Source organism: Calypte anna, chromosome 2 (assembly GCF_003957555.1).
Source record: "Calypte anna isolate BGI_N300 chromosome 2, bCalAnn1_v1.p, whole genome shotgun sequence".
NCBI lineage: Eukaryota > Metazoa > Chordata > Aves > Apodiformes > Trochilidae > Calypte > Calypte anna.
In genome coordinates, this window is record NC_044245.1 from 113,745,690 (window position 1) to 113,762,070 (window position 16,381).

At 37.0% G+C, this 16,381-nt stretch overlaps 1 protein-coding gene across 1 annotated transcript in view; it reads right to left on the reverse strand.

The window, feature by feature from the left end:
• TOX (thymocyte selection associated high mobility group box) overlaps window positions 1-16,381 on the reverse strand; it is a 219,632-nt gene that overhangs the window by 78,923 nt on the left and 124,328 nt on the right. The window contains exon 3 of the mRNA XM_008492187.2: window positions 10,171-10,413. Within this exon, the coding sequence (XP_008490409.1) occupies window positions 10,171-10,413 (243 nt within the window). The remainder of the gene's footprint in view (window positions 1-10,170; window positions 10,414-16,381) is intronic.

Sequence of the window (16,381 nt, forward strand, 5' to 3'; positions counted from 1 at the left end):
TGAAACAACCCTTGCATCTTTTCTGTGGCTCTTAAATAAGGCTCCTGTATCACTTCCAGGTTGCATGATAGTGTACAGGTCTCTGCTATCATTATATGCAGCAACTGTAATTGTTTTATATAAGATGTGTAACACAGGGTATCTTATTCCTGCCTTTAATGCATCTGAGAACTTCTGGTAGTTCTAATACTGAAAGCTTTCTCTCACTACAACTGCTGCCCACCTTTGTGTTGTGGAACATCAGAAATGAACGTCAGCTCCTGGTAATACTTTCGTTATTATGGGTCCCACAATGTGGAGTCATCTTCTTCTCTTGTCTTGAGATCTGTCTCTTTCAGCCTTTTTTAATTTGGGACTCATCTGCAGGTGTATATTGTGAATTGCATTTTATTGAGTTTTTAATAAAGTAAATGTCTTTCTATTCCATGATATAGTGCTTCACAGAGATTAGGGACTGATATTGCAAATACCTATTTGTACAGTTATTAGCATATTACCTTCTTAGCTAATTAGTGACTACAAAGCCCTTCAAGACACAGAAAGGGACTGTAGAAGAAAAGCTTACTGCAAGCATTATTTTTGAAATGTTGTGGTTCATTTTTTCCAGAAAAAATAACTTTTAAAAGTTTTGCCAATGGTTATTTTACACTGTACACTTTCTTTCAGGCAGAGTAAGCCACACTTAATATCCAGATCAGCACTAAGCCTATTGCACTAAACACTTTTTATGCTACTTCATAAGAAAGGGGAGTGTAATAAAATTCATTAAACTGAGATCCTGCACTTGAGTATTAGGGCATGTGTAGGAAACTGAAGCTTAGTTACTGAGTTAATCTCTGAAACTCTTTATGTGTGAATGAAAGTAATCTCAAAGTGTATTAGAAGGAAGTTCCATCTCTGAATGCATTCCCATCAAGGGCCTGATCCTGTAAATCCTCTGTGCACAGGGCTCTTTTGCTAAAGGACCAGAAGATCTAATTTCACCATTTTTTCAGTTAAGTTAACTTTTGTAAGGGTTAAGTGAAGACACCAGTAGCCCAGTGTCATCCATTAGGTAGCAGCTAAGCTATTTCCTTTTAAAATCAGATAGCAAAAGTACCTATTAGAAAGCTACTGTTAGACACTGTAATCTTACTCATAACCCAGGGATTTTGTAAATATTTTCTATGATGTAACTGTGTAAAGTGCACTGATTAAAACTGTTGCATCTACTTCAATAATTTGTCCCTAGTTTCAGTCCCTTTTTAACATACAATGTGGCTCCCTATTTTGAGGAGAAGAGGAATGTTGCAGATGCTACATCCTGTCTTCAACATTCCTTTTCCAGCAGCGGGCTTCCATGATTAACAGTGTGATACATATTTACATATACATATATGCTCATACATATGCACCCTGAGCACTGCAGTCTGTTATCTCCACATAAGGGCAGACACCTGGATGCCATGTCACCACCTGTAACATCTCCTTTGTTTCTTTTCTTTCCCCACAGGCTGGTTGGAATAGGAACATTGGGAGCACAATGATAAGATGTAGAGAAAAACTATAATGGCTTTGTTCACCTGACTTCAGATGGAAAGGGCTCATTTTGGGGGGTTTTGTAACTGAAAGATATGCACAGGCATGCCTTAGAGGTCCTGCTCACTCCATAATGCTACTTGGTCCCACTATGTATTTAAGTCCTTTCTTGGAATCCATTCCTGATATGCATAGAAAATGAATTAAGAACATTTGCTTTCATGTTTATTGTCCAAATACAGAGACAGCAGCATATAAAATGTGCTATAAATGCAGTTGAAAGATGCATGAATGAGGCTGCAGAGATCCTATGTTGCATACACGTGGCTGAAGTACAGTCTTACATTAGCAGTGGAGGTTAAGGGTTTGCACGGTGTCCTCAGGGAATCCAAACATGAGAAAGGGCATTTACATAGTGTGTCTGTCCAGATTTGTATAAATGAAGGAGGAGGGAAATAGAGGCAGATGCCAATCTAAAATAAATCTTACACTTTAAATATTTCTTACCTTCCTTGAGAAAGAACAAGGGATACAAATAAGAAACGAGTTATTTTTTGTTGATGCTTATTTCTCCAAATCTCAAAATGCTACCAAGTAGGATTTTTCTTTCTTTCATGTTGCTGTAAGTAGGTGGAAATGGAAACATTTATACTTAAAGTTCTGTAGAACTGTTAAAACAGATAAAAAACCTTTGAGACTGCTATTTGAACCATAACATCCCTTCAACTCAGAAAAATCAAGGAAGTCAAGAATGTGTTTTTTCTCCTAAAGTTAATGAAAAATTTTGCTAAACGACTCTATGTAGGCAAGACTAGATGAGAATAATTCACACTCCATTCTAGCAGGTGACAGCATCATGAAACTCTGGGTTGCCAGTGTCTCAGCCTTTGGCAGGGTCACCCAGTACTTCTGAACTTCAGGAGGCAAATGGCAACTGGAGTTCAGACAGTGCAGGCTGGAATGGGACTGGGTCCATCCACACAACATATCTTTCTGCTCCCTGAACAAGATGGAATAAGATGATGAATACAGGAGAAATCCACAACTGGAGTGCAGCCTTCTCAATTGCTTTCAAGTTGGAAGGAATGCAAATGCATGCATTTAAATAATGAAACAGGTGGAAGGAGAGGCTACTTCACCTGGTGCTCAAAAATTTCCCTTTCATCTGCACTGTGGGCTTCTCCTTCCTTTTGTCTTCACAAAAGCATCTTCACAGTTTTTAAGAAAGACTTCTATTCCATCCACAGGCTTTAAGATCGGTAAGAATTTTTTTTTTTGCCAAATACTGAGTTTCAGAAACATTTCATTATCTTGCTGTTCTTGACAACTACATTGATGTTAAAAGAAGCAGATTAACATCAACTACCTTTGCTGCTGAAATCCCTGATTTTTTTACATTTTCTGAGAGTTATGTTTTCTCTATTTGCATACTCTATATTATGTTTTGTTTGACACTTGCAGCTATGATGCTTCTTATGCATTAATCATTCCTGTGAGTACTTCACATATGAGGTGTTGAATAATCTACCACCCGCAACTGAAGGCTTTCTCTTTGTGCCACATTTATCATGTCTTAGACTGGGTCTATCTGGTTAAAGTCTAAGAAACAATAATTTATACCTCTACACAATTTTTTTCTTACTTTTTTATGTAGCAAATAAATTCCTATCAGACAATGAGTAGCTGTTGTGAAAAAAAGTTTACCAAAGCATTTTCTAAAGAAGACTGCTTTAAAAAAAATAAGATACACCATCTTGTTATTCCTTCTTGAAATTATACTGCAGTTTGGTTTTGTTTTGGTTTTTTACTTCTGAATTTGTGAGAAATGCAAGCCACATGAACTCTCCCCAACCACGTTCAAATAAGAAGAAAGCTGTATTTGCCAGTTGACAGTAAATCAACAGCTTCATTGGCAACTTAAAAAATGAGACCTGGAGTTATTCTAAAAAGAGTTCTGTTTGTTTGTGTACAAATATTTTCCTACAGTAATTGATCAAATATTTACTTGTTCTAATTTTAAGGTGAGTTCTTAGTACTTGCAGACAGAAAGTATAGCTTTACTAGTTATTTTAAGACCAGAAAAAAATCTATGTTCATGAAGAACACTAGCCACAACGATTCTCACAACAATTTTAGTCCTAGTTGACCTTGAGAAGGTGGGGTCCAATGACAGACTCCATCCACAGGGTGCTTTCTTCCACTACGAAGATTTTCTCTTGTGAGGAGCAAACTAGAGGTGCTTCCAGCAGAGCTTCTACCAGCGATGCTCCCCCCATCAGGTGTGGATGGACTCATGTTAAGTGTCAAGTGCCCTTGAAGGACAATGTGACTTGTGGGAAGGTTCAGGGCCTATTGCTGCAGTGTGTGTGTGGGGACTGTGTCATTAGACCAGTCCTAGATAGAATACATAATTTTTGAGAGATACCCCATCTTGATTTCAATAGTCAGAGAACCAACCACCTCCCACAGTACATTATCGCAATGGTAAATCTTTATTATCATTGCAAATGTATGCTTTGTTTCCACTATGATTTTAAACAGCTGTAATTTCTAGAGATCTGATGTTTTAATGAGCTTTTTTTTTTTTTTTTTGAAGCACAGTACAGAGACTTCTACAAGCAGATATGGAATATGCGTGTGTTTATAAAACCTCGATCAAGTTACATCTTAATCATCTCCTCTACATATCCTTTCTGTTGTCTTTGTGATGACAAAAGAGTGGAGCAGACATCAGAAGTAAGGGAAGGTAAACATGATGTCCCAGAGCCCTTGATGGAATAAATCAGCATAATTCTACTGAAGACAATAAATTTATGCTGACTGACATCAGCTGAAGATTTGGCTGTGTATCCCTATGGTTAGGCTGTTTGACAAAACATACACTAACTATTGTAACCATTAGCCACACAAGGCTTATTTCAGTGAGAAAATCCAGCTTGTAAAATATCTTGGGATTTTTTATTATTGAAAAAGAAAGATGTCCTCCAAGAATACAAAGTTGCTTAATAAGAAAAAAGAAAAATACTTTAACACAAGATGTTCCATGACCTTAACTTTATGATTTGGTTCTGATGGCAATAACTCACTGCAATAAAATTTGAGGTAGCAGCAGGTCTGTGTAGCATAACAGTAAATTTCGATGTAAACCTAAGACCAGAGCCTGGTAATGAGGCACAAATGTGAAGTATTCACCAGAGACTAAGAGTATCTTCTACCACTAGCATGCAATACAAGATACAAAAACAAACAAACAAAAAAAAAGTATCCAAGAATGATTCAAGCCTCAAAACTTAAGTTATAAGGGGCAAATATTTTGTTTTTTTATGAAAGTTACTCATCTTGCTCATCAGGACTAAAAAAAAAATCCTGTTTGACACTTGCAATAATGCTTAAAGGAGCCAAAAAAAAATCAGCTTATAGGTCAGCCTCAAGATGAGTCATGGATACTGGTTTTAATCTAATATGTATGAAATTGGTAAAACAGAATCTTTTAAATACATCCCAGCTACAACAACAGCAATGTCCTGTGTTGGATTTATTAGCAACTATATTGTGAATCTGAGATAAAAAATGGAAAAAAAAAAAAAAAAAAGTAGCCATCCACTTTCTTCACTGTTACACAATGCCCCATTTTGCTTAAGATATTGCTCTGCCATGGGCATATCTAAAAAGTATAATTCTTGAAAAAGTGTAATGTAATTGCCTGGGCTTTGATGAATTGGGGCATAATGTTAAATAATTATTCATTGCCTTTATTCTTCTGTCAGAATGTGTTAAAAAAAAAAAAAAGCTTTTTATTGCCTTTTTTTAATATAAGGACATGGGCCTTTTTTGACATGCATTTTTTTTTTAACTAATGCTTCTATTATTCCACATCTGAATAATTATAGCTGACATCATCTACTCTTCAGTGTCCTAAAAGATCTGTAGCTCTAGTCCACTGCTACATATTTTATGCATTACGGGAAATAAAATACCTCAAGATTTTGAAAATATTTGTTTTAAAACCAGCAATGAAATTGTCTGTAATCACATTTTCTGCTCTGCTTTGAAAGCAGCATTATTCAATATGCCAGTGGTCTTTTCTATAAGAGCAACATATTAGAAATTCATGCTGCTCTAATATATTTGAATTCATTGATGTACTGCACTCCCTATAGACCAAAATAAACATTTTTTGCTCCAGTTTCATATGTCCTGCATATTACCTACTGATGCATTGGTTGTCAAAACAGTTGCACAGTAGCCTTTGAATTCAAAGTGTGCCTTGACTGTATACTAAAAATGACAATAAACCTGTGTATATATTATGATGGCTTTTGTTGTCAGCACAAGTAGAGCATTTGGGAAATAAATCCCCTGATTTCATTGTCTTTTAACATCTTTTTCACTTTAAACTTCAAACCTAGAAATTTGAAGCATTCTGAGAAACTGAAATATCTTTTATTTCTTTCTTGTAAATTTTCTATAATATATAATCACAAGTCACATTTTTAAAAAGAGCAGCACAAGATTATAGATTAAAGGATTCCAAAAATAAGGTCTTTCTTTCCCTCTATGTAAAAACAGCACTGTGATTTTTAACCCTGGTTTCTTGGGGAATAAAGCAATCATCTATATGATATACTAAGGAACCTGAAATGTCTATAATCTTGTTGATAAAATGAGAATGCAGTAAACTATTCAAAAGAATATATCCAAAAGCATTTTTACAGATAAATGCATTTTCTCATAGGGCTGCAAATTTTGGAAGGGCATTTCTTGCAGTCCTTGGAATATTTCAGGAAAACTCATGCAAAGAGAGATGTGCTAGCAGGTCAAACTCCAACTGGAAATGAACCAAACCTACACAGAGCTACCTTCAACTCTAGCAAATCAGGAAGGGATTCCATTATATAGAAACAAACATGCCTACAGGACCATCAGTACATCTTTATTAAACAGGTCTACCTATATCTAATTTAATCTACTGAAAAAGCCAGAATAGAAGTCAGACCCATTTTGAAGGAAGACTTTAAAGAGATCCCATATATCACTGACCATGCTGAGGATCCAGACCACCACGGGTCACATTCTGCACAATTTCTGTAGACTTCTGAACCTCCAATATCCAGATACAATGAGCATCTATAGAAATATGTATGTGACAGCACAGCATAAATTATTGTGCATGTGTGTGTGTGCCTGTATGCCACCTAAGCAGAAAACAGAAATACACAAACATAGAAGCCAGTATATGAAGTGACAGCAGAATAATGAAAGAGAAAAATTTGGAGGTTTTTTTTGTTTTTTTTTTTTAAGCAGGATGGGTGCAATAGGAAGTGCAATCAAAAAATTTCCAAGATGGCTAATTCCAAATTGAAGCATCAGACATACTAGAGGGCAACAGGAAATTTTTCATCTCCCAGCACTTTAAAAATTTTCAGAAAGAATTCCCACAGTGTAAAGAATCTGCAAGAAGCTGATCTCTAACAAGAATTCACTGAACTGGTAGTGGGCTCTTATTGTATGTCTTTAAGCACTTCCACAGAGGAGAATTCTTATAGAGCTTGGGACAAATCCTGCAATCCTTACTCAAAGGGATTTCATCTGCAGCTTGGAGGGAGTGCTGCACAGTATGAAACCTGGACTTCAAATGGGAGCAGTTTTGAAGGATTTTTAAAAGCACTACATCCTCAATTCTCAATCTGTCTAAAATAATGGAAATCTTCAGATGAAAACATCTGGTAGCTGAGATCAAAGAAAAATGCTATAGTCAGTGTACAAACTATTCTCTTACTTCGTTTTTGAGCTCACCATTTCCTTTCTCTTGTTCAGAGAGCATAAATTAATTCCTTGCCTTTAAAAACACCTGTGAAAACCACTTATTAGTTTTGACACAGACAAAAAGTAACATTGCTAAAATACCAAGATGGGTTAAAAACTGGCTAAAATAAAGGATGAAGAAAGAAAAAAATGAAAGGCCAAAGTCAATGAGATGCATATTGCACTGTAGTTGAATTTGTCCCAATGTAAATAAATCTTGCTGAATATGTGAAATTAATTGGGAATAGAGAACAGGCAACAGATTCATTTCTAAGAATAATTTTTCTAAAAATACTTATTAGTGCTGTGAAAAATGAAGTGAGATACACAGCTTCCAAATACACTAAGCTGTAGCTGATATACTAGAAATTATATGGCACCATGGATTTAGATAGATTGCAGAAACTTATACATTATTTTCCATGTGAGGCAATATAAAAGTGATTTAGGCAAGTACTTATTAAATAGACCAGAGTCTGATGAAATAGTAAAAAGAAAACTTAGAGATGAGTAATAGCGAGAGAAACGAATCATACTGAAGAAAAAATGTTAAATGTTCTGGATTATAAAGAAGAGCTTCAGAGCAGAGTAAAGAATGCTGACTCTACAATTATCTGTCTGTCCACATCAGTGGAAAGCCAAAAGGACAATGGGTCTATTCTATCCACCAAAGAAGTAACTGAATTCACCGATGAGTTAATTTGTATTTCTTCCCTCAAGTTAGTTCCTCTTAAGTTACCAAATTATATACTGCCTGTGTTTGAACCATACAAAATTATGCTGTTAACATCCTTCCAGTTGTACTAATGTGAGATGTAGCTTAATCCCCTTGACAGGTAAGACAGCTTGAGTTAAAACTGTTGCTAGTTAGGAGGACCTCTTGTGTGCAAAGGGCATGCAAGTTAGGGATAAAAGTTGGCTTATCCTATGATGTTTCAAGGATCATGCTTTATTTATTGAACAAATCCTCAAAAATGACTGATAAAATTTAGCATATAGTTTCTTCAGGTCTAATTTTATTTTTTTTAATCTATACTAAATTCCACTATCAAAATTGCTTAGTTATATTATTCTGCTTTTTTGTATTTGCCCTCAGTGCAGTAATTCACTACAAACTCTCAAGGCCCTTTGTTCAGAGCTTGTTGCAAGAGGTTAACCTGGAACATCAGAGCTTAAAAGAATACATAGTTTTGAGCCATAGCCACAGCTCAAAAGAGGTCAGTTCAATGAAATACCGCTTGTCTTGACTGGAGTACCAAACGTTTCTCTTACTTTTTCAAGTCCTTTCATTGCTCTGATTCTCAGAACCCAACCCAAGATTCATCTCATGCTCTTTAATGCATGCCATTTAATGCATAGCTTTGTAGAATGCAAGCAAGATTCAACATATTTCTGCCAAGCATATTTATATTTCTCTATGAAAATCTGTCTCGCTGCCTCTCCTCTCATTATTGAATATAACCCTGGGGTCAGATTCTGACCTCAAACTGAATGCATGCAACATCCTATTAAATCAATAACAACTAAGCAGCACATAAGAAGCCAAGATTGCCCCAGCCCCCACAGTACAGCTTGTTGGACATTCTCAGAGGGGATGCAGAGCTCCTCGAAACCAAGGCAGCTTTATTTTTAATTAAGTTGCAATGAAGCCCCATGACAAGTCAGATTTCTGTTGCCAACTGTTTTACAGCCACCACAGCCCCCATCTTGGGGGCTGTTAGTCTGAGGGGCTGATGTGGAGCTAAGCCTAGATCCCTAAGCCCCCAAACCTCCATACAGTGCCTCAGTTTCCATGCTCCCAGGACTGGTCTCTTTCTTTTTAGGTGATGTGGTGGGAAGCTGGTGTGCTGGAAGCCTAAAAAACTCAGTCCCTAAGTATAAAGCCTCCCAGCTGGGGCAATGGGCCTCAGGTCTCTGATTCTCCAGCGAGAAACCCAGACCCATGGATCTCTAGGAATGGATCTTTAACATTGGATGTCCAGATTTGCTGTTTCTAGGCAGCCCATCTAACAGAGTGTCTGAAGTCCAGAGAGCCCCACACAATGCCAGGCACCATTCTCTTCCATGGGGTTTTTAACTCTTTGGTCTAGAATCGTACATTGATGTGAAATAAGGCATTCTTTGGAAAAATAGTCTTGTCTGGAGCTGCTATGCAAGAAGTATACTAATTATTTGCAGAGCCCACTTGAAAATGTAACATGTAAAGTAGTTCTGCAGTTGTTGCAAGCAATTTGACATTCAAAGAAGTGATTTATAATATCAGGCTTCCCAAGATTACAACCATAATGACTATCTGACAGACTTTATAAGCAAATCGTCCAGTCATTTCAATTGGATTCCGGCTGGTTAAGGACTGGGGAACTGTAAAAAGGCTATGAGATTTGGCCTAGAATCAGAAATAACATTTGCTGTTTTCCAAACGTGCAGTAAACAAGAAAGGAGATATTAAAATTTTGTACATCTCTCAGCACATGCAAATGAGAATGGAAAGAGCCTCGTCAGACAAACACAGAACAACGGCCATCTGGATCCAAACCCTGCTCCAGCAGAAGTCAAAGCCTTGAGCCTCCTTTTGTCATTATTTACATCCATGTAAAGCAGGAGTAATTCTACTTAAGGCAGCAGGAAAAGCTCTGGCTTTGAGGAACTCAGCTGGAAAACCCTCCTTACCTATGGTGGGGGAAGGGTTTGACATAGAGAGTGTGATATAAAACCCAGAGTCGGGCCAGCTCACTCCATGACTTGGCAGGTGCAGGAGCTGGGGCCTTGGAGGATTTCAGACAGATCTGTATTTCCACCATTTCACAACTTAAAGTAGTACAGAAGGAAAAGACTAAAAATGCTTACCACAGAGAGAGAGTTGGAAAGCAGTGCCCCATCTTGGCCAAGCATGTTGGAAACTGTAATTTCGGGTAGATCCATGTTTTGAGGGTGGAATGGAAGGAGGCCATTGTGGTTCATAGGATGACACAGAGAGTGGTACCCAGACTCTATCTCATTCAAGTGCACCAGGGAGTGGTCAGGCAATGAGGGAGGAGTTATGGGAGGTATATTAAAATCTTCGCTTTCAAGACTCGGGCCAGGAAAAGACTGGAAAAAAAAATACAGAAAGTGCTATGAAAATAATGTGAATAATAAAAAAGTCACATAAACAAAACAAAAAGAGCCCAACTCACATACTTTTAAGCAGGAGCTTCAAATAAACCAAGAGACTGTTTTAAACACCCATATATTATAACAGTGGAGTTTCACCATTATGTGCAGAAGAAAATTGCTTCTGAGGCATAAGAATCTCTGATACTTTCACAGCTTCAGTTAGGAACAGATTTTTTTTTTTAAAAAAAGAAGTTGAATTCAAACAGATTTCAAGGGTCTCATTAAAATTTTCCAAGAATGTTCATCTAGCTGAATACCTTTTCCATAGGAATTGTGGAAAAGGGGAAGCAATGTATAAAATTAACATTGGCTCAAAATGGTTCATAAGACTCCCTGCTACTCAGATCAAGAATTACATAGTGAGCAAGATAGATACCACTTAAACACATTACCACATCACCATGCATTTTTTTTCCATCAAAGAAAAACAAATATATACAGAAATAATAGACACTTTGTATGACTACATATTTAGTGCTTGTAAAAACACATCTATGGTATCTAAAAACACTGATTTTTCCTTTCTTAATATATGAACTCAATAATACAAACATTTTGTCAGTCATCTAAATTAGTTACTCCACAAAGCAGCTGTTTAGTCTTTTGTTTTCCTCTACCATTAAGTCATCCAACTCAATCTAATCCAAGGAAAACCCACCAGCAAAGTCAGAGTAATTCAACAAGGAGGATAATTGCTGTTATTTATCTACGTTCTTCATACATCAGGTAGGCTCAATTGGGGAAAAAGGGTCAGTATGCTTATATTTTGTTAAGAAAAAGGTGAGCAGGGTCAGATATATCATCCAAATCAAAAGTTAAAGGAATCACTTGCAGTGGTTCAGCCTGAAAGCCTGCTCTGCTTTTCTGAGAGCAGTCACAGTTCTCCTCTCCTCTGCAAGTGATCAGTCTTTGCACATCTCACACCCACAGTCATAAGGTTTGCAGCACAGAGACTACTTCCATCCTTCCTGCACCTCCAAAGCAACACAGCCCTGATCTGAGTGCTGCTTTTTTTAATTCTGGAGATGCAGGGATTTAAATACATTCTGCTCCTGCAAAGTATATTCAGGAAAGATTAAAATTAGGGCACAATTTCAAAGAGCAGCAATTCAAAGAAAAGGTTTTCCCCAAGTAAGAGTTTGCAAACGGATGAAATATGGTTAACAAACTATTTGGTAATTACTATTATATTAAATTCATGATGAAAAGAAAGGTGTCTAAAGTGATCTTGAGCTCTAACACCACAATAAAAAACATCGAGGAACAGAAATGAAGGAAGGAACACCCATAACAGTGTTCTGAATGAGCACTATCCCACACACTTACTTATCCCATACACTTACTTTTTGGTTACTGTAATACTGGTGAGTTTAGATCTATGTAACCTGCAGCTACCAGGAAGGGACTTAAGAAAAGAGGACATTTTGTGTTCAACACCTTTCTACTGTCCCAGGAGACTGATGGCTTCAAAAGAGTTTTCTGTCCCATAATTTTGCAGGTACAGAGAAGTCTTAACAGTTTTCTCTCTCTCTGTCACCATCCTACAGTGGAAATACCTTGTGCTCCATCTTTGCTGAACCAAGATAACTTAAAACCTTCTAAAGGTGGAAGAAAGCTCTGCCCTCCCACCTTCCTTAAGCAAGAGTAGGACAAGCACCTACAGCATTCTCTCACCACTCATGTAACAAAAAGAAGGGACTTCAACTTATATTTGCTATGAAAAGCAAATATTCCTAAACCAAATATTGACAGGCTGGGTGTGCCTACACACTGGGGGTATTTCAGATCTGTTCTGTTATATGTACACTGTTTTTGCATGCTGTACGTGGGTAGTCCAGGTTTTACTTCAGTTAGACTTTGATTTTCTGTGTTTCAAATGCATCTTTGATTAGTCACACTTCAGAAAAGGTGGAAGCAATTGAACTGCCATCAGGACAGTAGCTTAACTTATTAAAAAGGAAGAAAAAGTAGCATAAAACTCCACAGTTCAGTTACATCATATGTAACTATATAGTAATGTTATATATGTTACATTCAATTAACATTTTAAATAGATGGTCACTCTGATTATTAAAAAAAAATCACAGCATGGTTATCACTTGCAAACCATTTAAAGTGTATTTGAGCCTACATCACCTACCACACCCCTGTCAACTACACTTAAATAAGCTTTTTAAAGTAGTAGTAATAGTGTAGCAAAGGCACCAATAACACCCCAAAACGACATATAATTCAAGCAGTAGTACTTCCTATAATGTTTTATTTCTTTTCTTTTCCTTTTCTTTTTTAAAAAACAAAACAAAACCACAAAAAAACCCTATATTCCTGCTTGAATGAAGCTAGGAAGAATTCAATCCATATGCTAATGGCATGGGCAGATATTTGAAAGTATATGCAGAGTGCACAATTCATGTAAAGGTTTCAGCCAGTTTGGTATTTCCACACTTAGTATGTGCGTACATATACACATAATTTCCTCAGGGAAGTAACTTCAGCATTAATGAGACAATACTCCAGTTTGTGTTGCCCAGGAGCATGGTTCAGATACAGTTAATGACCTGGTACACTGCTACCTCAGAAACAAATAATCCTATACTCAACTTCAGCTAACGAAACACATCCCAGAAACAAGGCTGCAGCTGATGCAAGTGAAGAGAAGGAAAGGAAATATGCTTGTCTTGACAATAGCAGCTACAAGCTTCTAACACCTCCTATCTACTATCCTTCTATCTCTTTCCTTGCAATTGTGAAAGTTTTCTTGGGGAATAATGTGCAACTTATCCAGCATGGCAATGGGAGCTCATGGAAAGTTGTGTTACACAGAAAAAACATTTAAGGAAACTCCAGCATGAGGCCAGGCCTGAGGTTTTCCCTGCAGCAAGAGCTCCCACTCCCAGGCCAGTCATCATCTGGTCTCTACCCCTCGGCTTTTTTAGAGCTTCTCTCCTTCCAGCCCAAAGCATTTATCTGGAATTTCTGATGAAAGCAGTTATCTGCTATCAAAAGCATTAGGGGAGGCTACACTCTCTGTATCCAATTACAATTCATAAGTACAGCTCAAATGTATTAATAATAAATGGTGGTCTGTAGCTTCAGCTCTGTTAGGTTATTCTTGGGGGTGGGGAGAAAGGTTAGGGTCTTCCCTGCCCATCTCCCAAAGGTTTTTTTCCTTCATAGCTGGCTGTAGTATTAGCAGGACTTTCTCTATTCAGGAAGACATTGCATAGCTCCTTTTCATTCTACTTGTCTACATTTTTTTAGACATACTAGAAAAATAAAATAAAATAAAAGCTCGTCTTTTCACTTTTGAATCAAGTAAGAGTAGCAGTAAATGCTTTATTTACTTTACTACAGAGCTGCTAGGAACTTTGCCAGTCATTTTGCTTTCATCTGTGACTGTGGGAATGGATGAGGTGTTTATCAGCTCTTCAGTGTTGGGGAACTTCTTGAGCTTTTATTGCATTCCAGAGAGAAAGCCTTCTGCAAAGTAATGACATTAAACCCACTACACAGCACTGAACAGGCACAGGCTTTAGTTTTACTTTATTATAAAGATTTTCATTACACCTGTATTTATTATAAGCAGATTTCAGTATATTTCAGATGGAAACTACACAGTGGGAACTCAGAACTGAGCAATCTTCCATTTGGGCTATTTACAGACACAAAAATATCAAGGATGTCTTCCCAAATCTCAAAAGAAATATTTATGTTACTTGTAAAATATTTGTGTCATTTCTGCCTCAAACGAATTGGACACTTCATAAAGCAGGTGATCTTTGAGATGGCCACTCTGAGATCAAGAGGTCTCATTATCTATGTCACCTTAGCCTATAATTTTATGAGAAAAGCTTGCCAGAATGAAAGTATATGAACACTTGACTTCAAGTCACTGTCCAATCCAAGTCCAAGTTTTTGTTCCTGAGCAATTAATTCATTGATCTCCTTCAACTTATCTTTTATGCCACCTCGCCTGGCCAAATCCAGCAGGAAACTATGGAAGGGGGGAGCAAAAATTTGGGTGGAGTTGTATGTCAAAGGTCAGTTCTCTACTTTAGCACCACTTAACTCAAATTAGGGCTATGCATCCTGCTGTGAACTCACACCAAAAGAATTCTAGTATTTATTTTTGAAGAACCCAGGTGCTCCTTGCTACCTGAAAAATACGGAAAATGTTTGCACAACGTGGTGCAGAACTGAGCTAAAGTAAGGAGAAAGAAGGAAATAAAAATAAAGCCCTTTTGCTTAAGTTCAGTGATGTATGCACACTGGCTAGCAAAACATACTTCTGTTTCAAAATTTAAAAGAACTTTAAAAACTAATCAGGTAAGGAAAACCAAAGGAGATACCTCAAACAGACTGACCACAACAGGCAGCAAGCATTCAAACATCCAATATAAATCCCTCTGGAAAGAGCAGAATGGAGCCTGTATGACTGCACAGAAGACAACACACATCAAGTAAGTCTGGTCGAGTCAAGAATCATGTATTAATGTATTATAATCTGGTATTAGAAACAGTTCCTTAAAAACTGGGAATTTGCCTAGAGATATTTAAAGGAAATGAAAGGTTCTGCCAACTATGTAGAGCGCGTCTTAATTTTTCATTTGCACCAAGGCTTCTGCATGTGAACTGGGGAAAGATGCCAGTTTTTAAAAGATAGATGCTTCAGGCTGTCTCCTCTTCTATTATTGAACACATTGTTATGTAACAAATCCTTAACGAATTGAGAGTAATGTGTCAACAACAATGAGCTCACTAGAAGAGGAAAAATAGCAACATACCTTACGCACATTCGGAAGTTGGGATAAAATATTTGGGAGCAGATATTTCTACGAGTTTTAATAGGATCAAGCTTACCTCTAATTTCTAAATGGAGGACCTTCAGAGGCAAGTGTTTTTTCAGCTCCTTTTGTCTCTGCATGAACGTTTGATAGCTTGAGACTACAATGCATTACTGTGGAAACCTTCGGTCTGTTACATAAATCATCTTAACACTCCGCAAGAATTGTTCAACAGTGCCATTGATATGTTCAAGTCAATGATCCTGCAAACAATTTTTTTGTGTTTCTTTGTATGGTAGACAACAGCAATAAATCATATTCATTTAACAACACACAATATACTAATTTATCAAGCAAGAGCTATCAAAAATATATTATAGGAGAAGGTATACTTTTTTTTTCTACTCGGTTAATCAATTTCTCTAATTTACATTAGACAAAGGGCAAAGCCTCAAGCAAAACATTAATTTTTCAGTACCAGATGAATTCTATTTTCAAGAAGGCGAACATGCTGACAATGATATTATTGATTTAAAACAATCACAATTTCAAAGTTAACAGAATTATGTAAAAGAATAGGTTTTTTTAAGATTCTGCTCTTGAGGGTCTTTTTGTTAATTACATTAATTTTATATATATATATATACACACACATTATAGCAGTTTGCTGGGAAGTGTCTTCAATGAAGATTTTAAATTGAAATATATTTTTTAAATGACATTAACCAGGTGCATAGATATTGTAGAAGACTACACTATCTGAGCTCTGCAAGCATCAATACTGTAATTGAAGCATTTTAACTTCCCTTCAAAGACTCATCTGTGCATTTTTCCTATTTAGAAAGTTTGAGTAACTTTATAAGTCTAAGTCTCTTTTTAGAATCACTGATACTCTTCTTGGGAAAACACTAGGGCACATGGCACACAGGAGGCATCCTCAAACTTCCAATCTGGAGTCTTACCTGGCTCACTTGCATCCCATTCCCACCTTCCTTAGCCTGACCCTGGTGGGGACCAAAGTGTGGTCATTCTTCAGCACCCTCTTTATTGTTCTCTTCTGAAAAGAAAGGCACTTGGTCCCTCACTGTGTGTGATAGTCCCTAAAAGTGCAGCCTCGA